The sequence below is a fragment of the Astatotilapia calliptera genome, chromosome 11 (genome assembly GCF_964374335.1).
Source record: "Astatotilapia calliptera chromosome 11, fAstCal68.1, whole genome shotgun sequence".
NCBI classification, from domain to species: domain Eukaryota; kingdom Metazoa; phylum Chordata; class Actinopteri; order Cichliformes; family Cichlidae; genus Astatotilapia; species Astatotilapia calliptera.
The window spans coordinates 26,312,995-26,335,469 of NC_137432.1; the positions used below are offsets into that span (position 1 = coordinate 26,312,995).

The 22,475-nt window shown below is 38.7% G+C and overlaps 3 protein-coding genes across 3 annotated transcripts; 1 reads left to right on the plus strand and 2 right to left on the minus strand.

Annotated features, from left to right (window-relative positions):
* Window positions 1–4: 4 nt before the first annotated feature.
* Window positions 5–5,099, minus strand: tlr21 (toll-like receptor 21). Its single transcript, XM_026185887.2, has 2 exons — window positions 3,800–5,099; window positions 5–3,201 (listed from the first exon to the last, which is right to left on the minus strand). Exon 2 carries the CDS (start codon window positions 3,062–3,064, stop codon window positions 137–139), a length of 2,928 nt encoding a protein of 975 aa, XP_026041672.1. The 5' UTR covers window positions 3,065–3,201; window positions 3,800–5,099; the 3' UTR covers window positions 5–136.
* Window positions 5,100–5,241: 142 nt separating this feature from the next.
* cnfn (cornifelin) lies at window positions 5,242–6,582 on the minus strand. The gene is made up of 4 exons (XM_026185889.2): window positions 6,334–6,582; window positions 5,952–6,077; window positions 5,724–5,860; window positions 5,242–5,509 (listed from the first exon to the last, which is right to left on the minus strand). Exons 2-4 carry the CDS (start codon window positions 6,073–6,075, stop codon window positions 5,417–5,419), a joined length of 354 nt encoding a protein of 117 aa, XP_026041674.1. The 5' UTR covers window positions 6,076–6,077; window positions 6,334–6,582; the 3' UTR covers window positions 5,242–5,416.
* A 9,550-nt stretch (window positions 6,583–16,132) lies between these two features.
* Window positions 16,133–18,121, plus strand: cxcr3.2 (chemokine (C-X-C motif) receptor 3, tandem duplicate 2). Its single transcript, XM_026184911.2, has 2 exons — window positions 16,133–16,285; window positions 16,468–18,121. The coding sequence occupies exons 1-2, from the start codon at window positions 16,262–16,264 to the stop codon at window positions 17,548–17,550; spliced, it is 1,107 nt and encodes a 368-aa protein (XP_026040696.1). The 5' UTR covers window positions 16,133–16,261; the 3' UTR covers window positions 17,551–18,121.
* Window positions 18,122–22,475: the final 4,354 nt, after the last annotated feature.

A 22,475-nucleotide genomic window follows, 5' to 3' on the forward strand; every position in this document is an offset into this window, starting at 1 on the left:
AAAATTAACAAAAGCTGCTCTTACATTTATTACACATTATATTGCATATTTACAACATAACTTCATCACAGATAAACACATTTAGACTGAAAGGTTAATTGAGTAAAACCACAAATCACACATTCTTATTTTCTTTCTAAGGTTGCAAGTAAAAGTTTTCATCAGATCTCTCATCCGTAAAGTCTTCAGCTTCTTTGCTCTCACGAGTTGCAGAATATTCTTCTGTCTCTAGTCTGGTCCCTGTTTTTATTCCTCTACGCAGCTGATTCCAGAACAGTTCCTGCGCCTGTGTTGGGTTAGTACAGTCTGAACCAGGCCACTGCAGGTAAGTTTTTTTTAACATAACTTTCCTCATGCGATGATACGAAGACAGCTGCCTCTCAGAGATTGGCTCCAGAAAAACGAGCAGGAGAACATCTCTGTGCTCATCAAAGAGTCTGTAACTGGCAAGCTGGATTTCCAGAGAACACCACTCACTTTGCAGAAAATTCCTGCTCACCACACAAATGGTTTTCCGGCTGCTGTATACAGCAGAAACAATATTGTCCACAATATCACGGCCCAACTCAAAGTCCCTGTGGTGCAGGCAAAGCTTAAAAGATGATCCGCCTCCCTCCAAGTTGGGTAACAATTGGTCCATGACCCATTGTTCATCAGATGAGTTATAGGAAATAAATGCATCATATTTACAATTCTCCTCCTCCTCATGGAATCTGCTCCACTGCTCACTAAACCAGGCCCGAAACACATAGTAGCTGTACTTCATTTTCCAGTAGAGTTTAACATAGAATAAGGGAATGATTGTAAACAAGAAGATTGCAGCTGATGTGCTAAAAAACAGGTACATTCCTATATCTCCGCGACAAACTTTAGTGTCAAAATTGTAAAATTTGAGTTTTGGATTGTGTTGGCATGACAGGTTGTACAGGTACACCACCTGAACATCTGTGTTATTCTTTGTATAATTTTGCAAAGGCCCGTTGTTGCAGGTGCAGCTTACAGGATTATCTCGTATGTCAAGGTAACGAAGCATAGGTAGACTCATTAATGCGTCTACAGAAAGAGTCTGCATGGCATTGCGGTTGAGCTGCAGTAAACGTAACTGTGTAAGATTCCCAAAAACCTCTTTAGAGAAGTTCTGAATGCCCATATTTTCTGCAGCCAATCTGGTCAAATTTCTTAAATTTTTAAAGACCCCTGGTTCTAATTTTTTCACCCCAACACAGCAGTTATCCAGTGTGAGGAAACTTAAGTCTGTTAGGTCATCAAAGGTATCAGGAGCAAGATGGTATATGTTATTGTTGGTGAGATACAAAGATTTCAGCGAGTAGAGGCCACGTAGTAAAGTGCGTGGTAAAACGGTGAGTCCGTTAGGTCGCTGCCGATCTAATTTCAGATCAGTCAGTCTGCTGAGATTCATGAATGGTGACTCATGAGTTTCTGTTATGAAGCAAATCTGATTACTCTGTAAATCTAGCACAGTGAGGGTGTCTTGAAATGCACGATATAAGAAAGGGTCAATTTGTTTTAGCTGGTTTCCATCTAGATAGAGCTTGGACAGGCTTTTTAGTCCATCAAGACCCGATCGCTGAAAATGGGTAATCTTATTACCTCCAAGATCCAGTGTATTTAAAAATGTCAGGTTGAAAAAAGTCCTATTGAAAATGACAGAAATGCGGTTGTTGCGAATGTTAAGAATTTGCAAACTGACCAGATCTTCAAATGTGACACTGAACAAATCAGTTAAGAGGTTATTGTCTAAACGAAGTGTCTCGAGCTTTTTTAGTCCCTTGAGAGCGTGTATATGGAGAAATGCAATACTGTTTATGTTAAGTTGTAGCGTCCTGATATTTGGTGTATGATAAAAAGCATGAGAGTCAACTTTTAAGATGCGATTGTAACGATAACTCAGATTTTCCATTTTTTTAAATTGAAACATTTTTTTACAGTATATTAGGGAGCTGAGATGGTTGTGCTCTGCTTTGAAGTCTTCTATGTATACATGTCTTCTAAGAAACTCAAGGCAATATGCACTCTTTAGGTTGTTGCGGGATAGATCCAAAGCCCCTGTGATATTAGGACAATAGGACAGTGTGTTATTTGTAAGTTGCCTAATTGCATTATTACCCAGGTTCATATTTTTAAGATTTTTCTCTTTCAGCCTTTTTTTCAACAGTATGCATAATTCTTTGAGCATGCTGTCATTGTTCAGTCCTGTACCAGAGAAATCAACATGACTTGGATTGATGTTGCTAATGTTTAAAAACTCCACTATTGTTACATTTGTTGAACGCAAATGCAAATAATTTATAGTGCTCAAATCAATTTGATCAAAGGCTTTTGTAGGCAGCTGAGAATTGTATGACAAATCTAAAATGTTGATAAAGCTGAGAAATGAAGGCTTACATCCCAGCGTTAATAGATTATTATGGCAAACATACAAAACAGTGAGGGACTGGGGCAGTGACACATTTGAGTGTCTGAGGGAGGTCAAATTGTTAAAGCAAAGATCCAGTGTCGTCAGATTTGTCAGATGTGCCACAGACTTAGCAATGCCTGAGAAATCTGACAGAAAGTTTTGTCTCAGGATTAAAGTGTGTAGCTTGAGAACAGATGAAAAAATATCCTCGGGCAGCCGCTCCAATGCATTGTTGGCCAAAAAGAGGGAGGTGAGATTCTGCAGGTCCTTAAACAGAGAAGGGTTGAGCGCTGATATTTTGTTTAATGACATGTTTAGATTCTTCAGTTGATACAAGCCTTGGAAAGCTAACTGACGGATGGTTGTCAAGGAATTATTATCAATTCTGAGGTGCTGAAGGTCTACTAGGTTACTAAAGCTGTTGTTAGGAAGGTCCGTCAGAGGAGTTCTTAAAATGGTGAGATTGATGGCAGATGGTGGCAGGTCACTGACAATATCAGAAATATGCATTGCATTCCGATGCATGCAGTTGAAAGTTTTCCCATCAGAATCTGCTTCTGCAATGCAGTTCCTGAAACTGTAACTACTGGTGAGTTGAACAGCTGCAAGAACAACTGTAACTGACAGCAGCTGATGGTTTCCCATTTTGTCTTCTTGCAGTGCAAAGAAATAGTCCTTTAAATAACTTCTGTTGGCTCCTTTTTTTTCGTTTCGTTTGTTTAAATATTAAGTTGAAAACGTCTAAAGGCCTCTGTGTTTTTTCATCAGGTGAATGCAGGGATCTGAAAAGAGAATACTTTCAAATCAGAAAAAAATTCTAATATCAGATTGCAAATTCTCGCTTTAGGTATATCATTGATGTTTTCAGCTGTCTCTTAAAATCTGACAATAATAATAATGTGCTTTTTAAGACCCTCAAAAGCGCTTTACAATTCCACTATTCATTTACACACTGGTGGAGGTAAGCTACAGTTGTAGCCACAGCTGCCCTGGGGCACACTGACAGAAGCAAGGCTGCCATATCGCACCATCAACCCCTCTGGCCATCGCCAGTAGGCGGTAGATGAAGTTGCCCAAGGACACAACGACCGGTTTGAGCTGACTGTCCGAGCTCAAACCGGCAACCTTACAATTCGAAGACAAACTACCAACTCTTGAGCCACGATCGCCCCAAGTACAAGTACATTTAAACATTATAAAGACGTAAATTGACAAACTAGCATTGTATATCTGATAGATTTTTAATCATTTTTAAAATATTGTAGAAACAGTATACAGGACACTCATCATGGTTATTGGAGCCTGCTGCCTTCAACTGACATTTTAATTTAGACTAAATATTTTTATAATTACTTTACTAACCCAAGCTCAGATTCTTACCTTTTCTTGTTGCTGTTACCGTTTCTTATTAGAAGCAGTTGCGAGTCTCTAGGAATAGTCTCAGCATAAAAGAATCTTCTAATCCTGAGGTGTGAGGAGCGTGTCCCCGAAGAAATTTATACGATGAGAAAAACTTTGTTCCTCTTTTCTTATGTTTTCACATCCACTTTCAATATAAATGAATGTTTGCCCTTCTCCTCCTCTTTAGGGTTTCTCACACGTCATTGCGGTCCACACAATGCACAATGTTGAAAAGCAACGAATTCCTAATTGAATACTACAGGAATACAATATATGGCAAAAATCACGATATCAATAATTTTAGAACGATAAAAGAAATGCATAGAAAGAGTTGAGAAATAATTTGGTTCTTTCCTATGTATAATGTTTAATTTTCACCCTTTACAAACATAAATTCTTATGATTTTGCAAATAAGATAACGTTTATTTCCTATCCTTAGACGATCCCAAGAAAACTGAAAATGTCATGATGTGTGAAGTTAATCTAATTTGTACTTACTTAAATTAATGCTGTTTATCCTGCCTTCTTAGACAGCTTTGTTTTTGGTGGCTGCAAAAACATTGAGTCAGAAAGAGGAAGCTGTCTATAAAAATAAAATGTATAGAAAGAGTTGCGAAATAGTTTTCAGAGAGTTTTTTATATAATACGTGCCACTTTTAAGATTCACCCTTTATGAGCATAACTTTATAATATTGATGTCATTCCTCAAACTTCCCCAGGAAAACTGAAAACATGTCCTGATAGTTTAAAGTTATAAGGTACCCTAATTTGTACTTACTCAGATTAATGCTTTTCGCCTCACCCTGTGCCTTTAGACAGCTCTGAAGTACATGGTCAGCCAAAAATAAAACAGTCAGTCAGAAAGGGGAAGATGTCTCCAACGTATTCTTCTTCTTTCATAATCCTTTACAGCTGTGTTCAACTATTTAATCACAACACATTAATTCCAATAGTTTTATTGAAATATTGTTTTTGAGTGGATATACAATTTGCATTCACACATCTATAACTCACGTATTTTTAACACAATTATGTTAAACATTAAAAAAAGAAAAATATAAAATTGTGAACATTATTGAATTGTATTGTAGGTAGTAAAAAAGTTCTCAGAAATGATGATGATAGTTATTTGAGTTTACCACCATAAACTGGTTGATTCTTTTTGTTTTGTTTTGTTTTGGGGGGGTTTAAGGGTGGTTAAGAGTTACTCGTGCTGCAAATTCCCACATATCCGTCAGATTTTTTCACTGATTTGTTGCACAAACTTGGTGTCAGCACAATGAGTCGCTGTTGAACTTCGAGTGAAAGATACGGGGGTTTTAAGCCTTATTCTAAGACTCAGAGCTCACATTTAAAATATAACAGATATACTATGTAATCCTATTAAACTATAGAATAAACAAGGAAAAACAAGAAGAAATTGTCAGTTTAGTCCAGTTATCTGACTTTATTTCTTATCAAATCCTTTAGCTTTACTACAATATGTCTATGCCATTTTTTTAACATTTTAATTTAAGATACAGAAACTGAAGAAATACACTTTAACATATTATATTACTTTGATACTTTGAGGATATCATATATTGTATAAATTTTCAGTTTCCTCTTATCTTCTGCTCACGTGCCATCTGACATAATCCACATGCTGGAATGCAGGCCATGACTAACCAGTCGTCACACACAGAGCCCTGAGGAAAAGCACAGTCACAGTAAACTGGTGACAAACATCATAGTTTGTTTTTTTTACAGAACCATATTTAGAGTGCTGGGATTTCAAAAATGTAATATAAAACACCATCTAGATTAGAATTCTAGAGAATTTTCTGACTTCATGATTGAATTCATGATTAGAATTCTAGTCTTCTTGTTTAATAAATGATTAGAAATCTGCACCACACTTACACCAATATTGTATCTGTTGCGTATGCTTGTCCGTAAAGCAATCAGGGCGCCGGGAAGGCAGGCCAGACAGCAGCTTTCATCGCTGTCCTGAGCCACCTGACAAGCCAGGATGCAGGGAACGAATGTTCCACAAAGACCTGGAGGTGAGAGATGTTTTATCATATTTCTGTTATGTTACACTGTTGGTAAACTTCAGCATGTTCCCATAGAACTTATATAGACACGTACAGATGCCGCAGTCTTCACAGCAGTCGCATGCATTTGTACTCCACTCTGACGACCCACGGGAGACCGTGTACTGTGTCACAGTCACCTGAGGTTGTGCATTTATCACATTTGTCTGGTATTCCATGGCTGCAAGAAGAAGAAAAATAACTTGGAGCAAATTAAACATGAAGGTCACTTACTTTACCAATTTACTTTCTTGTTTATAGAACCTTTGAGACACTTTTACACAGTTTCTTTATAGCAAATGTTATATATCCAAATCTGTGTTGTGAAAGCTTCTTAAGATTTTATTCCAACCAAAAATTATTAGATCTTTCTTGATTAAGAGTTTACCCCAAATCAGATATGAAGAAAATCAGTTAGTAGGATGAGTTTAAACTACCTTGATTTGTAGGAAAATTTGCAGTCCCCTTCAACTCTTGAAGTTAGTATCTGGCTCCTGAAAGCAAGGTCTGAAATTGAAGACTAGGATAGGGTTTACAACCACAGCTCTTATACCCAATGACACAGTATGCATAGGTTGTAGTTCAGTTTCTATGCTGATATGAGATGGCAAACAATGACCAAGTAAACAGGGCTGAATGCCTTGTAAAGGAAAAAAGGAAAAAATGTTTGGTTTTGGGGCGTATCACACACCTAAAATGGTGTACCTAGAATTATGTGTGTGTACATAACAGGGGACAAGCTGAAAAAATTGAATGAACTGTGACGCTCAAGCGCATACTCTGTTGACTTTATAAAGTGGCACTCCGTATGTAAATACCAGTGACTCAAGAAAGTACTCAGCGCAGAAACATTATACTTGTTTAATACAATTTAGCAAAGTATTTCTGACTTCTAGGCCGTTCAAATACCACTTTTGTTGTTATTTATGGCTTTTTCAGTTAAAAAAAGGTAACAAATCATCAGTTCAAATGTATAGTGCATTACATTCAGTTTTAAATATGACTAACTTATCTCTGTTAATCAACTCTATACCACAGGCCTTCAATCTGGCAGTAATTAAACCACTACTTAAAAAGCCATCACTTGACCAGCTTTCTTGGCTACTTATCTCCAACCTTCCTTTTATCTCAATAATTCTTGAAAGAGTGGTTTAATGGTAATGCTAAATGGCTGATTTGAAGAGTTTCTGTCAGGTTTCATAACTTGGCAAAGTACAAAAATAGTGTTAGGGAAGGTTACAGAGGCGGAGGTGTAAGTGCCTGCCTCAAAACAGGACAATTTAGCTGCATTTAACCTTCAGTTAATCTTTATATAGTTAGGTAGGAGTCAGAACATGTTTCTTTTTAGCTGAAAAACATTACACCAGGTAACCTGCAGTTTTGAAAACGTGTTTTCCGACGATGTTTGCTACCCTACAATCCGTCCTACTCTGTAGTAAAATCAGTGACATTTGACAGTCCTGTTGCTCCCATTGAAATTTCTATAGCCTATTTAAAATCTAAAACTTAAAATTGTCCATAGCCTACTGTTGTTACCACTGTCCTGGATGCCCATTAACCTTATAACTCCTGTTGTGTGTGTGTGTGTGTGTGTGTGTGTGTGTGTGTGTGTGTTGTGTACAGAGAGACAGCCAGGTTCATAATGGATATAAGGAGGTTTTTCAAAAAAAGGTGTAAGATCAAATGATCCGTCAATAAAGGATAATGTTGGATCAATGTTTCAATATTCATATCTTTTATTAGTGGTACATGTGGTTTGGTTATTTTCCTTTTAGTTGAAAGTACACTGAGAGAGGGCTTTTTTCATATTAATGTAATTTTTTCATCTAATTGAATACAATCTATTTGTGTATGATTGTCAGTCCAAAGAGGGAGAGAGGAAAGAGGGGAACGTGAGGAGAATGGTCAGGAAGAACCAGGTAAGAAAACGGACAGGGAATAGTGACAGGCAAAACTGAAACAGATAAACTGCTTGAGAGAGTTGATCACCAAAAAGTGACAGACAGATTTGCCAACCTCAAGGTGAGGTGACATCTGCAGAGCCATACTAGTATCTGCAGTAAAGATCGTCTTGATGCATTCTCAATCATCCAGGAAAGTAAATCTCCAAAAGTCGATTCTGTTCATCTGGACGTAGCGTTTTGTGGGAGAAACGTTTCGTCACTCACCCAAGTGACTTCTTTAGTCTCAGCTGACTGCAGGTTTCCCCAATCTTATAAATTTGCAATTCATTATGCAAATGTACTATAAGATTGGGGAAACTTGCAGTCAGCTAAGACTAAAGAAGTCACTTGGGTGAGTGACAAAACCTTTCTTCCACAAAACGTTACGTCCAGATGAACAGAATCGACTTTTGGAGATGCAGTAAAGATCGTTTCATACATAGTATACATTGTACCATAGGCAAAGTTGCCTCCATTTTTAAGATTTAAGTTTGTTTTTTTTTATTAATATTTTGTACATTTGTACATGTGAAATGCACTTCACACACGTACACACACACACAGTTGTTTGTCGCCAGATGGCACGTTTATTTCTAGTTTTCATTTGTTATGACCGTCCACAGTCTGACAGCTCCGGTCTCAGCTGATTTCCAGCTCTCCCTCTGCTCCTCTCCCGTCTCACTATAAAAGGGGAAGGAAACCATCATCAGTCCAAACGCCATCAGCTGTTCTCACCTGCGTCTCCAGCACCGCCCCTTTGAGCTCACTGCACCACTCCTCCCCTGCAGCCGCGCCCGGGACCACACCTCCGCCACAGTACATTTCAAGGACTCTTCTATTTTTGGAGTGTATTTTTGTGTATCTGTAATATATTATACATACACATTAAAAGTGAATCTCTGTCCACTCAGTTTACTTCTTGCTCACTATGAACATCATTCATTTTTCTTCCCCAGTAATTAAGGTTAGGATATGTAATTTTTTTTTAAATTCCAATCCATTCTTCTTTTGCAGCATTTAAATAACCTTTATCAGATTTGATGGTTTTGTTACAGACTTTTCAAAAAAGTGTTTTCCTTTTTCACAAATGTGGGGATTAAATTGTGTTAAAATGTACAAAACAGTCATGTTTTGTGATGAGGACCCAGGCACAGAGAGACTTGATGAATTTAAGAATCTTATGATTTAATAAAGAAATTTGCAGACTTGCATAGAGATGGTAAAATTATGATGACTGATAACGGAGACGAAGACAACAGATGACGAGGACAGGGAGGAATAGAGGTATAAATGCACCAAGGAGACAGTCAGAGAGAACCTGGGATAACTGGAGACATTAAAGGATGCAGGGACTGACAGGGACAGGGAAGAAGTCTCATCGTGACGAGTAAAGTTTATCTTGTCTGGCTGGGCAGCTCTCTGGGTGCTCCACACCCCCAAAGCTCTGATCCTAGAATCCCCCCTGGTTAAAAATGATCTTCTTATGGCACCTGACAGTAACATCATCCTTTTGCTGTCAGAGGCTATACTTCAGTGCATCATTCATTGTTGACCACAATATTTTATTAGAGACATTGGGGCAAGCATTAGGTATTTAAGGCACTGCTATGCAGTGGTTTGAATTTTATCTAGACTCCAACAGATTTTATGCTAGGACCAGTTCTGTTTACTTTGTATATGCTATCATTAGAAGGCATAGCATACATTTTCACTGCTATGCAGATGATCCCCAGCTTTATCTAGCTCTGAAGCTAGATAACACACACCAGTTAGTTAAACTGAATGAATATCTTAAACACATAACTACCTGAATGACTTCTAACTTTCTGCTTCTAAATTCAGGTAAAACTGAGCATATTGTACTCAGCCCTAAAAATCCTAGAAATATGGTCTCTAACCAGACGCTTTCTCTGGATGACAGTGCCTTAGTCTCCTGTATTACTGTGAGGAATCTTGCAACTGTTCTTGGTGAGAATGTGTCCTTCAATGCGCATATTGAACAAATATGTAGGACTGCTTCCCTCTCCTTTTGTGCAATATCTTTCAAATTAGAAACGTCTGATCGTGATGCTAAAAAATGAGTTAGTTGAGAATTACTTTCTGGCTGGACTATTGGATATCATTATTATCAGGCTGTCCTAAAAACTTACTGAAAAGTCTTGAGTTTATCCAAAATTCAGCAAATAGAAAGAGAGAGTGTATTTTTCCTATATTATCTTCTCTTCATTGGCTCCCTGTTAAATCCAGAATCAAATTTAAACTCTGTCTCCTCACATACAAGGTCTTGAATAATCGGGGCCCATCTTACCTTAATGACCTCATTCATACACCACTCTGCATTTAATTATTAGCTGTTATTAATCTCAGGCTCTCTTCTACACTCTGTCTTTGGCCTGTTTTTCCCCTTCTCCCTCCCAGCCAGTCGAGGTAAGTGGTTGCCCCTCCATGAGCTTGGTTCTGCCAGTTGTTTCTTTCCATTAAAAGGACATTTTTCCTTCCCACCATGTGTAAGTGCTTGCTCATATGGGGCCATCAAATTCTTGGGGGTTTCCCTGTATTATCATACGGTCTTTGCTATCTTACAATATAAAGTGCCTTAAGGCAACTGTTTTTGTAATTTTGCACTATATACATACATTAAATTGAACTGAATACATTAGTTGACTTGATGATTCAATGTGGAAATACTGAAACAATATTGTCTCTTCATCACTGACAAGTTTATTTTTAGCACTTTGTAAAGTCATTGATCTGCACTTGGACCAAGAGGTTTTTGTCAAACCCCTCTCATCACATCAAATTTTTCCCCATACATCCTCATCCATTACACTGAACACTGAATCTCTTTGAGGTTGCTTCTTTACATAGCGCACACCAGTGACTGTACAGCTGTCCACTCATCCAACATCATTGTTTAATCTGCTGATGATGCAATTGTTGTTGAGCTAATATCAGGTGAAGGTAAGTCAGCATACAGAGATGAGATGTGCCCATCAGCAGTAGCGGTTTTTGATAGGGGCGACATGGGCGGTTGCCCAGGGTGGCATCGTGGTGGGAGCAGCATCACGGGCATCTCCAATAAAAAAAAAGTTGCTCGTACTCATGCTGCCAGACATCAGCCAGTGCATTTTGGAGATGGCATAGGCACCGGTCGGTTTTCTGCCGCCCATTTGCTGGGAGTAAAGGCGCCCTCCGTTTGCGACGTGCGCCTGCTGCTTGCGGCACATGGAGGAGAGGGCGGGGCGGCGGAGGATTCACTGCCTGGAGCAGCATCTAATAACCAGCTCGCAGAATATAACAAAATAAAAACAAACCAACAAACACGAAACACCAGACATTATGATACAGTCTTATAATTTGTTTGAAAAAGGTTTTTTTGGGTTTTTTTTTTCGAAATTCTATAAAGTGAACGTGAGAGCCCTCGGTGCGCCCGTTTGCTGCTGTGCTGAAATCAAAGTAAACTTTATTGTCATCTCCGCTACATGCAGTACAGTATACAGAAAGACGAGACGACGAGGCTCCAGTTACAACAGTGCAAGTAAAAAAACAATAAATATAAAAAGAGTAAAATATATATATATACTTTAGGACTAGCGGTAAAGGGATCAATAACAATTTATAATTTACAGTTTGATGATTTAAAGTCTGGCACACAAAGTGTCGATAGGGGAGGGGGCGGCTGCTTCCAAATAGAGCACATTTCATTCATAATGTGGAAATCCAAGCCCATTTTGTATTCCTGGTCTGACTCCTGGGTTGTGCGAAATCCCAGAAATAAACCCTAGACAAAGCATATCTGTGAACTAAGGTGTAGGTCTATTAGGTTATGTTGTGGTGATCCTCGGGTTGGGGGGTGGATGTTCATACTGGAGTGCAAAATTAAAACCAATGGAAGGTGGACAAGAAAAGTTCAAAGCCATCAGGTGCTCAGTTTAGGAAAAAAGAGAAAAGAAGAGGAGGAGAAACGAGCAAAAGATACAGGTAAGCAGATGTGTCATTGGATAATGGCAGGTCATGTGTCCTGAAACAATCAGAATCAGAATACTTTATTAATCCCTATGGAAATTATGTGGGTTACAGTTGGTCCAAGAAGAAATTCTAAAAATAGTAACAGTAACAGACTAAACTCCAAACAATACATTGTGTTACAGATTTTACACATTTGGGAAATAGCACTAATATATACAGATCACTCAGTTATAAATATCAAGAATTAACAGAGGTGATTATAAATAAATATCAACAAAATTGACAAGAATATTCCAGAGTAAAAAAGAGCGTGTGTAAAAAGGGTGTAACTATTGCAGCATTTACAGTGTATTAGATGGAGGAGTTGTACAGGGAGATGGCCACGGGCAGGAATGATTTCCTGTGTCATTCAGTGGTGCATTTGGTAATCTCAGTCTCTCACTGAACGTGCTCCTGTAACTAGCCAGTACTTCATGGAGTGGGTGGGAGGTATTATTCATGATTGTCCTTATCTTGGACAACATCTGCCTCTCAGACACCACCCTGACAGAGTCCAGCTCCATCCCCACAACATTACTGGCCTTGTGGATCAGTTTATTTAGTCTGTGGGCATCTGTGACCCTCAACCTGCTGTCCCAGCATGCAACAGCATAGAAGATAGCACTGACCACAACAGAGATACGACAAGATAACATTAATTAGTAGGGATAGTGAAAATGTCTGTTTACGTTTGTTAGCCACTTGGCTATAGTAAACAGTAGACACTGATGTAGCTTACTGAATCTTTTGGATTGTGTTCAGCACAATATTAAGGTGCATTAGTCATCGTCAGTTATTGATTTGTTCCAATAACAGTAAAATATGTTATTGTACAATCTTTAATATATTGAATGTGTGATTGAGGGGTGTGGGGTGGGGCGGGGTGGAGGGTGCGGGGGGCGGGGTGGGCGGGTGCCAGAGGGGGTGTTCCAGGGCACCAAACAGGCTAAGACCGCCACTGCCCATCAGTGTGGTGTTCAGTGAACATAGTAGCTTAGAATACCTTTAGGACTAAAGAGTTGATACTGAAATACAGGAAAAGCTTGACTCAAACCAAGCGTCATTTTGTATTGACTGTGGAGAGCTTGTGAGTTCCTCAGTGAGACTCCACTTTCTGCTGTTATAACATAATTCACATCAGTGTGGTAGGCATGCTGCTCTGTGGCAGAAAAAAATGGTGCTGCAAGCACTGGTGGAGAAAAAACCAGCGGTTGCTATCTGTCAACCCTAGAGAACATTGCCACCTCAGACCACAAAACGTCATCAGGGACTGCTCTCTTTCCAGTTAGGGACTTATTCTTCGTCTAAAACATGCACCTCTAGATTGTGACACCCTTTCTTTCCAAAAGCTATCTGTGTTCTGAACACTTGCATCCACCAATAAATAAATGTGCCGATAACTGACTCATGCTGCAACTTTTTTATTTCAATAAAGCTACAAAATGCAAGTGTAAAATGTCACATTAATAAAACACTAGGGTTGAGTTTTTGTTCACATTGGGTAACATAAGAAAAAGTCTGAATTTAAACATGGGAGCATAGTGTTTGAGGGGCTGTCAGAAGACACAAAAACATGTATGATGTTACACAATAGCTTAATTTTCCAGGAGACCTTCGGTTGAGACAGATGTAACCACAACAGTATTCAGTTCCTCTCAAACGAACTGCTTTTCAAAAATAACACTTGTACCGTGAGGGGATATGGCTCACTCAGACTATCCAGCCTCTGTCTAGTTTATGACTCATTTTTTAACTGAATTTTTCAATTTGCATTTGAATGTTCTTGAACCTCACTATGCAATTATCTACTGCTTAAACATACCTTTTTTTTATGTGTTCACCTTAGTTTCAAACTTGTGGACTGACTGTCTTTTGGTGTCATTGGTGCCCAAACCTCATAAACTTTTAAAGTTTTTTAAAGTCTGCATAGAGACATCGTCTGCAGGAAATCCTATCTACCACATTTCAAGCAAACGATATATTCTGATGTCATCCTCTTAAACCACAAAGATAAACGCAAATAATGTCATATCCTGTCTTCTTTAAAGCCTGCACAATCATAAAGCCTTCAGTATCTCTTTCACCAGCCTTCATCAGCTTGTATCCTGTTTTTATAAAAGTTCAGAAGGTAAGTCTTGTTTGCTCTATTTATACATATATATATATAATATTTTAGTGAGTTGACGTGGCTCACTCAGTTAATCCAGCTTTAGTAGTTTTAACTGAGTGACTTTAATTAAGTCGCCCACTGCTTGCTAACACGCTTTTTAAAAATTTTTCATCTTACCTCAATTTAAAATTTAAAATCTTTTAGTATTTAGTACACTAATTTAGTAAAACAGTTTTAGCATTTACTTTTAATTCACTTCCGAGAGCCTTTGAAGTACCTCTAACATTGCTTCTGCACACAGCTTATATCCTGTTGTCATCCTTTAAACCAGGGGTGGGGGAACTCGCGGCCTTAATGGCCAGTGTCCTGCAGGTTTCAGATGTGTCCTTGATCCAACACAGCTGATTGTAATGGCTAAATTACTTCAACATGTCTTGAAGTTCTCCAGACTTCTGGTAATGAACTAATCATTTGATTCAGGTGTGTTGATCCAGGGTGATATCTAAAACCTGCAGTACACCGCCCTTGAGTAATATGTAATGCATGTTTATAGAGAGATCTTTTGTTTTCAGTGAGGGATGGGTTTTTTTTCCCCCCAGAAATCTTTTATGTATTTTTTCATTGCCTCCCTACAGGTTTACATTTTGCCAGGAATGTCATTGCTAAAATAAAAGAAAAAAAAAAGAGCACAATTATTAATCTCACTGAGGAAAACACTAAATGGATTTAACCTCTATAATCTAGCATGAAAATACTGAAAATACCACAAAGCTAATAAACTTTGTTTTATGCAAGAACGCACTCTTGGCTGACATAGCTCACTTCCAGGTGCAAAGTTCCAGGAAGACAGCTCTCTGTTTTTCTTGCTTATTTTTTTATTATAGAAAACTGCATGTGGCACCATGGTGAAGTGGTTCACACATACTGGTGGTGGTCAGAGGGCCCGATGGCGCCAGTGTCCGGCAGCCTCGCCTCTGTCAATGCGCCCCAGGGCAGCTGTGGCTACAATGTAGCTTGCCATCACCAGTGTGTGAATGGGTGAATGACTGAATGTAGTGTAAAGCGCTTTGGGGTCCTTAAGGACTTGAAAAAGCGCTATACAAATGCAGGCCATTTACCATTTGCCTGACATGCAAAACCTGCTCAGTATGTGCCTAGATAAATGGTAGTGCATCAGGAAGGTTATTTGCCATAAAAAAAAAACCTCTGCCATATCAAATATCACATATGCAGACCCACTTTTTGTGATGAATCTTTCAGAAATAAGGGAGCAGCTGAAAGTCAGATCTGTTTTACAGGGAACTTCAGTGGCACACAATTTGGAGCCAGGTGGTCCGAGTTTGACGACAGAAAGAATTTTCACAAATGAGTGACTCATTAGCTCTAAGCCATTGCAACACAGCTGCACTTGCAACATTTACTTGAGGCACACTGTCAAGTTTAACGCAAGATTATCTGTCAAGATAAGAACCTTAACCTTCTTAAACCTCACTGGTTGCTAAATGTAAAAATGCACTTAGAGGTAACCATGCATAAGTCAACAAATATAGAAACTGTAACTAAGACATCAACTCTGATATTTCATGAGCGAAATCCAAAGTCACCAATGTTTGAAATCACTTAATAAATCTTGTAATGCAGTCCTGCTGAGCTCTAAACTGTTTTATATTTTCACATTCTATAAATTGACAAAAACAGGAAAAAAAAATACTCCTGAAGAAACAAACAAACAAGTTCCTACATTGTAGGTTGAGTGAAATGCTTGATATGTCAAAGCAAGTTGAACTTGCAGCAGTGGCGAGTGTAAAATTTGTGCCAACAAAGCACTTTCACTTCTCCTTAGTTGTGGAGGATTTCTTTGCAAAAACAACTTTCTGCTTTTTAAAACCTGACAACTTATAGTTTTTTACTTTATGATGTGTAATCAATTTGTGTTTTCAAAGAGGATGCATTTTCAAGTTTTCTTGCAATGGAATATTTTTCATTTTTCCGCACAGTAGTCATGCTCTGTCTGTCTGGCTGACGCTTACAACTAGGTGGAGACACAGATTAAAAATATGTGTAAAAAATTTCCTGAAACAGTCATCAATTCCCACTTTAGCTATGTTTTCATCTGTCTAAAACTGAAAAAAAAAACAATCAGTTCCTGAAATTCTTACTTCTTCTTTCTGATCCTCTGTCATCTGGCTAAGGCAAGATGTGAAAAGGGATGTTTGGCAAACGTGTTTATGAGAACAGTACTCTCATCTCCCTTGGAAGGTTTTAGGTCTTCTGCTGGCTCGCCGTCCAATCCCAGATTCAGCCATGTCAACCACAGACAATATCTGGGTGAGTGGATATTTTTAAAATTTAGTTATTAATTTAAATTAGTTATTTAGTTGTTATGCATAATTGTTCATTAGGAAACACAAAGTGTTACCTGAACCTTATCCAAAAGCAAGTCTTTTTTTTTTTTAATTACCCAGACATTGAAAGACATTGATGAGTTCTGTATCTCTGTCTTCTCACAGGACTATGATTATTATGGAAATACGACAGAAGCTGTTGCAGCCCCGTGCTTAGAGGAAGACATCTATGGTTTTGCAGAAAAGTACTCCCCTGTAGTATACAGCCTGGTGTTCGTCTTGGCAGTTGTTGGCAACGTGCTGGTGCTGTGTGTGATCAGACGCTACAGAATCTCTCAGAGTAGTGGAGCTTGTGCCTTTTCCTTAACAGACACCTTCCTCCTTCACCTGGCCATTTCAGACCTTCTTCTGGCCTTCACTCTGCCCCTGTTTGCAGTGCAATGGGCTCACCACTGGATGTTCGGCTTGGCTGTTTGTAAGATCTCTGGTGCTCTCTTCTCCCTAAACCGGTACAGTGGCATCCTCTTCCTGGCCTGCATCAGCTTTGACAGATACCTGGCAATCGTTCATGCCATCAGCTCAAGTTGGAAACGAAGCACATGCCATGCTCAGTTTGCATGTGCCATCATCTGGGCAGTCTGTCTGGGCTTGAGTGGAATTGACATTTACTTTAAACAAGTGGTGATGATAGACCTTGTCGGTCAGCAGAGGGGGCCCGTGTGCCAGGTGTGGTTCACTGAAAACACTTTACAGTGGCAGGTGGGGCTGAAGTTTGTCAGTGTAGTGCTGGGCTTTGGGGTTCCCCTCCTAGTTATGCTCTACTGCTACATCCGGATCTTCAGGTCTCTGTGCAATGCCTCTCGCCGCCAAAAGCGCAAGTCTCTCCGCCTCATCATCTCCTTAGTGTCTGTATTTGTAATCTGTTGGGCTCCATACACCTGCTTCCAGCTGGCAGATAGTCTGCTAAGGCTGGGTGTGTTAAGTGCATCCTGTGAGCTTGGCTATGTGCTTGACGTTGGAACTCTGATCACTGAAAGTCTGGGGCTGTCACACTGTGCCCTCAATCCTCTGCTGTACGGCTTTGTAGGAGTGAAATTCAGGCGGGAGCTAGTCAGAATGTGTAAGGGGCTACTGGGACAGAGGAGCTGGCTGGCAATGGAAGGGTGGCGAGAGCGAAGGCTTAGAAAAGCCACGGGATCGTTCAGTTCTGCAGAGAGTGAAAACACCTCGTATTCTGTCATGGTGTGATTTTAGTCAGAGATACATAAAGAAAAAGGAAGATGAAAATATATTTTTGTGGTTTTGGGTGTGAAGCTTGTATAGTAAAGTGAGGTGAAAACTGAAATAAAATGTTCTCAAAAATATTTGCTACATGTTATTGGTGCTTTTTTGGAAGTGTGCAGTTTGTATTCTTTTGATTTCTTTTGTGTGTGACACGAGCCATGGAGTAAAACGATTGCAAAATGCTGATGTTGTCACAAAATATTTCTTGCTAACTTACTGTGAAAATTTTTGATTTCCACATTTCTAAAAAGCTTGATCAGCAGTATTGGGTAACGTTTACGTAAGTACTCAGAGTCAGATCTCATGTATTTATTCCCAGTAGATTGTAAATTTTTAAAAGATTTTAAATCTGTATATGTTATAATTTATGTTGTAACATGTATAAATCAATCATCCTATTTGTGTCCTTTAAAATGTTTTGTGCTGCAAAAGATGAAATGGCTATAGTGCTTCTTAAATTTTCTATGTATCATTGAAACGCAACCTTTATTTTGACCGATACTGAATATTTTTGTATTAAATGTTTTAAAGAAAATGATTATTCAGTTGTCTTTTATGTATTTTTTCATTGCCTCCCTACAGGTTTACATTTTGCCAGGAATGTCATTGCTAAAAAAAAAGAAAAAAAAAAGAGCACAATTATTAATCTCACTGAGGAAAACACTAAATGGATTTAACCTCTATAATCTAGCATGAAAATACTGAAAATACCACAAAGCTGATAAACTTTGTTTTATGCAAGAACGCACTCTTGGCTGGAAACCTGAAGGTTGACATAGCTCACTTCCAGGTGCAAAGTTCCAGGAAGACAGCTCTCTGTTTTTCTTGTTTATTTTTTTATTATAGAAAACTGCATGTGGCACCATGGTGAAGTGGTTCACACATTTGCCTGACATGCAAAACCTGCTCAGTATGTGCCCAGATAAATGGTAGTGCATCAGGAAGGTTATTTGCCATAAAAAAAACTCTGCCATATCACATATGCAGACCCACTTTTTGTGATGAATCTTTCAGAAATAAGGGAGCAGCTGAAAGTCAGATCTGTTTTACAGGGAACTTCAGTGGCACACAGTTTGGAGCCAGGTGGTCCGAGTTTGACGACAGAAAGAATTTTCACAAATGAGTGACTCATTAGCTCTAAGCCATTGCAACACAGCTGCACTTGCAACATTTACTTGAGGCACACTGTCAAGTTTAACGCAAGATTATCTGTCAAGATTAGAACCTTAACCTTCATAAACCTCACTGGTTGCTAAATGTAAAAATGCACTTAGAGGTAACCATGCATAAGTCAACAAATATAGAAACTGTAACTAAGACATCAACTCTGATATTTCATGAGCGAAATCCAAAGAGCCGTTATTAGACCCAACATTTGTTTTTATAAGAAGCAAAAGTACCAAAAGGTTTGGAAGCTCATTATGTTTGATAACATCATTAATTAAAAAACCTATTTATGTCAAAAGTATTCATGTAGTTGAGGTTTAAATGTGGACAGATCTGACCTTAAAGTAGCTTACTGCAATGAAAATACTTTGAAGTAAATAAAAATTGGACAAAAAAACAAAAACATTAGAATCTACTTGAGAATTACACATTTCAAAGTCAGCAAACTTTATAGTGGTATTTAGTATACTGTCTTTATGTCTATTATTTGAAGTTAATTTAAATACTTAAAAAATAAGAGCTGAGTTGTGAGACCTGCTTGTTTCTACGAAGACAGGTGGGCTCATATTACATTACATTGATCAACTGAAATGAAACACAACACATGAGTGCTACATTAAGTTTAACTGTATGTTTACAATAGATGTCAGACATGTCAGACAATGTCTAATGTAAAATAATACAATAGAAAAAACACATGTAAAGTCTGATTACATGTAAGAGGATTGCCCTCTGGTGGAATCTGATTAAAAGACAGTGTAGATTAAAATAATTTGCCTGGAGATTCAATAATATAAACAGTGGTGATTATAGAGTCTTATGGAGACCTAAAAAAAAAATCACAGCACGTCCTTTCATCACCTTTACATTACTGTGTAAAATTCTTGAGCCTTTGCTTCCAAGGAGTCAGATTTTGGACATGTTTACTCATTTTTCATTTTTCCGTACAGTCCTTGTACCTGTGTCATGGTCTCCTGGTCCTTCTCCAGGTGCAATGCAATGATTTGGCAATCTCTGTTGGGCTCACTATGGTGAGCAGGCTACTACTGAAGAGGTGATTTCAGATTTACCTGCGCTTTCTCTTTTCACATGCCCACTGCTGTCAACAGAAAGAGTTGTTTACGAGGGTGAAGTCAGGAATCAGCTGTTTCGATAGAATTTGGAAACAGAGTTTCAGAGGAGACAGACCCACCAAGAGAAGATCACTCACCTGCCCCACTGACAAAAGCCTGACGTATGCTAAATTACACAAGAACTGGACTGAAAATCAGTGGCAATAGGTCATATTGAGTAGGGAATCCAAATTTTAAAACTGTGGTTCAAATTACCATAAAGTAGCACAGTCCAGCTTTCAGGTAAGATGAAGCACATTTACTATCATATCACTCAGATTTGTTTTTCAAAATCAATGCCTTTTGAAATTTCCAATGTGAAAGCCTTCAAAAGTCTTCAGGTCTTTGAGTGTGGAAGAACTGCAATATTTACTGACTTTTATAAAGTATTTTAAACTTCTGTTAAAATACTTTATAAATGTTTTATTTGCAGCAAGGTAAGTCTTTTTGCAGTCTTTTTGTATCCGTTTGGATTCCTATGCGTGCACATTTACTGGAAACAGTTGCCCTGAACACTTCTGATTTTATAGAACCTTTGATAATTACTTCACAAAGAATAAATAGAAAACCTGTGAGACTGTTTTATAGATTATGAATGCCTATATTCTACCTAATCCTGCCTCACAGTGCCATCATCAACACATTCTGTTGGGTTTATCAAGAACTCACTTGTGTCATAGGACACACAATGTGATGTCAAAATTATAAAAATTGCATATGGTTGTAGGGATGAGCAATTAATGTCCCATGGGGCTACATGAGAAAATGGGGCTGCTATGAAGAGCTGCTTGAGTAAGCTGAACTCTGTTCTGCGCATTATTAAGTTTATCCTTTATAAGTTTATTCGTGTGGCCTTGCACAGCAGTTATGTAACACTTGGGGAAAATCAATTGCTGAGCCCTGTTGGCACTGCAGAAGTTACATTTTTAAGTTTATATTTTACAGGCAATTATTGTATTTCTTGGATTATAAGGCGCACTTAAAATCCTTTAATTTTCTGGAAAATGACAGCGCACCTTATAATCTGGTGCGCCTTATATGAATTAATTCTGGTTAACGTGTTATCCGTGGATATCTGCATTTTAGCATTCCTCTTTCAGATGATGCCTTTAGTAGTCACCACAGCAGAACATTTCCCTCCAGCTCACCCTGTCCTCTGCATCCTCCTCCGTCACACCAGGCCTCTGCATGTCCTTCTCACTACATCTATGAACCCCACATTTCTCTTTTCCTCCTGCCTGACAGCTCCATATTCACCATTGTTTGTCTAATACATCCACTGTCCTCCCCCTTTGTGGACCTTAGTTTGCCCACTGGTGTGCAGTCATGTTGGAACAGGAAGGGGCCATCTCCAAATTATTCCCAGAAGGTTGGGAGCAGGAAATTGTCAAAATGTCTTTGGATGCTGAATTATTAAGATTTCCTTTCACTCGACTTAAGTGGCTGAGCCCTGAAAAACAGCTCCACACCATAATCCTCCCTTTACCTAACTTTACACTTGGCACAACACAATCAGACAAGTACCACTGTCCTGGCAACCGCCAAATACATCCATTGGATTGCCAGGTGGAGAAGCGTGATTTATGATTCCAGAAAAGACATCCCCACTGCTCTAGAGTCCAGCGGTGGTGTGCTTTACTGTACTTTGCGTTCACTTTGCCTATGCTGAGTGTGTGAAGAGTTTTTAAAAAAAATTAATTATAAGAATTTTGTAGCAAGAAAAATCTAAGGGTGTTTTTTTTAAGAAGTTTTCTAGGAAAAAGGGTGTAGCCATGGGTAGGATCAACATCCTCAGGAAATCCTGTTATTTTCAAAAGCAGTCTGGATGTTTACATATTAACAAATCCAACTTAATACACTTGGGTTACCACATAAGACAGATGGAGACATGTAGCATTCCTATTCAAACGATCACTTTCAGTCAGAAATCTCTGTAACTGTAACATTAAATTCTGTACCAATGACTTCCTGACTATGTTGTTTTCTGCTGACTCTGAGTTTGGTATTTATATTTCTTAATTTCTTGTTTTAGTATGTTAGGTCCATGTCCTCTTTCCATGTCACTGACATCTATCTTTGTGTGGACCTCCGCTCTTTTCTACAGTGTCTTTTTTCATGCCACTCTTCCATAAAAGCCAGATTTGTAGAGTGCATGAACAGAGTGCTCCCGCCATGAATAATTGTCCTGTGAACAGATTCTCCCACTGCTCAGGTGGATCTCTGCAGCTCCTCCACAGTCACCATGCTTCTTGACTTGTTCTCTTCGCCCTCCTGGCTGCCAAATTAGGTTGACAACCATGTGTCGGCAGGTTTGGAGATGTGTCACACTCTTCTTCAGATTAATAAAACAGTACTCAGTAAAATTTGGGATATGTTTCCATAACCTAACTCTGTTTTAAACTTTTCCACAACTTCATCTCTGTCCTGTCTGGTGCTTTCCTTGATCTTCACGATGCTGTTTGTTCACCAGTGATCTCTAACAAACCTCTGAGGGCTTCAAAGAGCAGCTGTACTTAAGCTGACATTAAAGTTCACACAAGTGGACTCTTATTTACTAATTACATGACTTCTGAAGGCAATTGGTAGCACTGGATTTTATTAAGGGATATC

What these genes read in the sequence shown, in the direction of transcription:
- tlr21 (XM_026185887.2), bottom strand. Translation starts at nt 3,064, where the DNA reads ATGGGAAACCATCAGCTGCTGTCAGTTACAGTTGTTCTTGCAGCTGTT.
- cnfn (XM_026185889.2), bottom strand. Translation starts at nt 6,075, where the DNA reads ATGGAATACCAGACAAATGTGATAAATGCACAACCTCAGGTGACTGTG. An exon ending in CTGTGAAGACTGCGGCATCT is followed by an intron (nt 5,861 to 5,951) that starts GTACGTGTCTAT and finishes TCTCACCTCCAG; the next exon opens with GTCTTTGTGGAACATTCGTT. An exon ending in GCAACAGATACAATATTGGT is followed by an intron (nt 5,510 to 5,723) that starts GTAAGTGTGGTG and finishes GCTTTTCCTCAG; the next exon opens with GGCTCTGTGTGTGACGACTG.
- cxcr3.2 (XM_026184911.2), top strand. Translation starts at nt 16,262, where the DNA reads ATGTCAACCACAGACAATATCTGG. An exon ending in CAACCACAGACAATATCTGG is followed by an intron (nt 16,286 to 16,467) that starts GTGAGTGGATAT and finishes GTCTTCTCACAG; the next exon opens with GACTATGATTATTATGGAAA.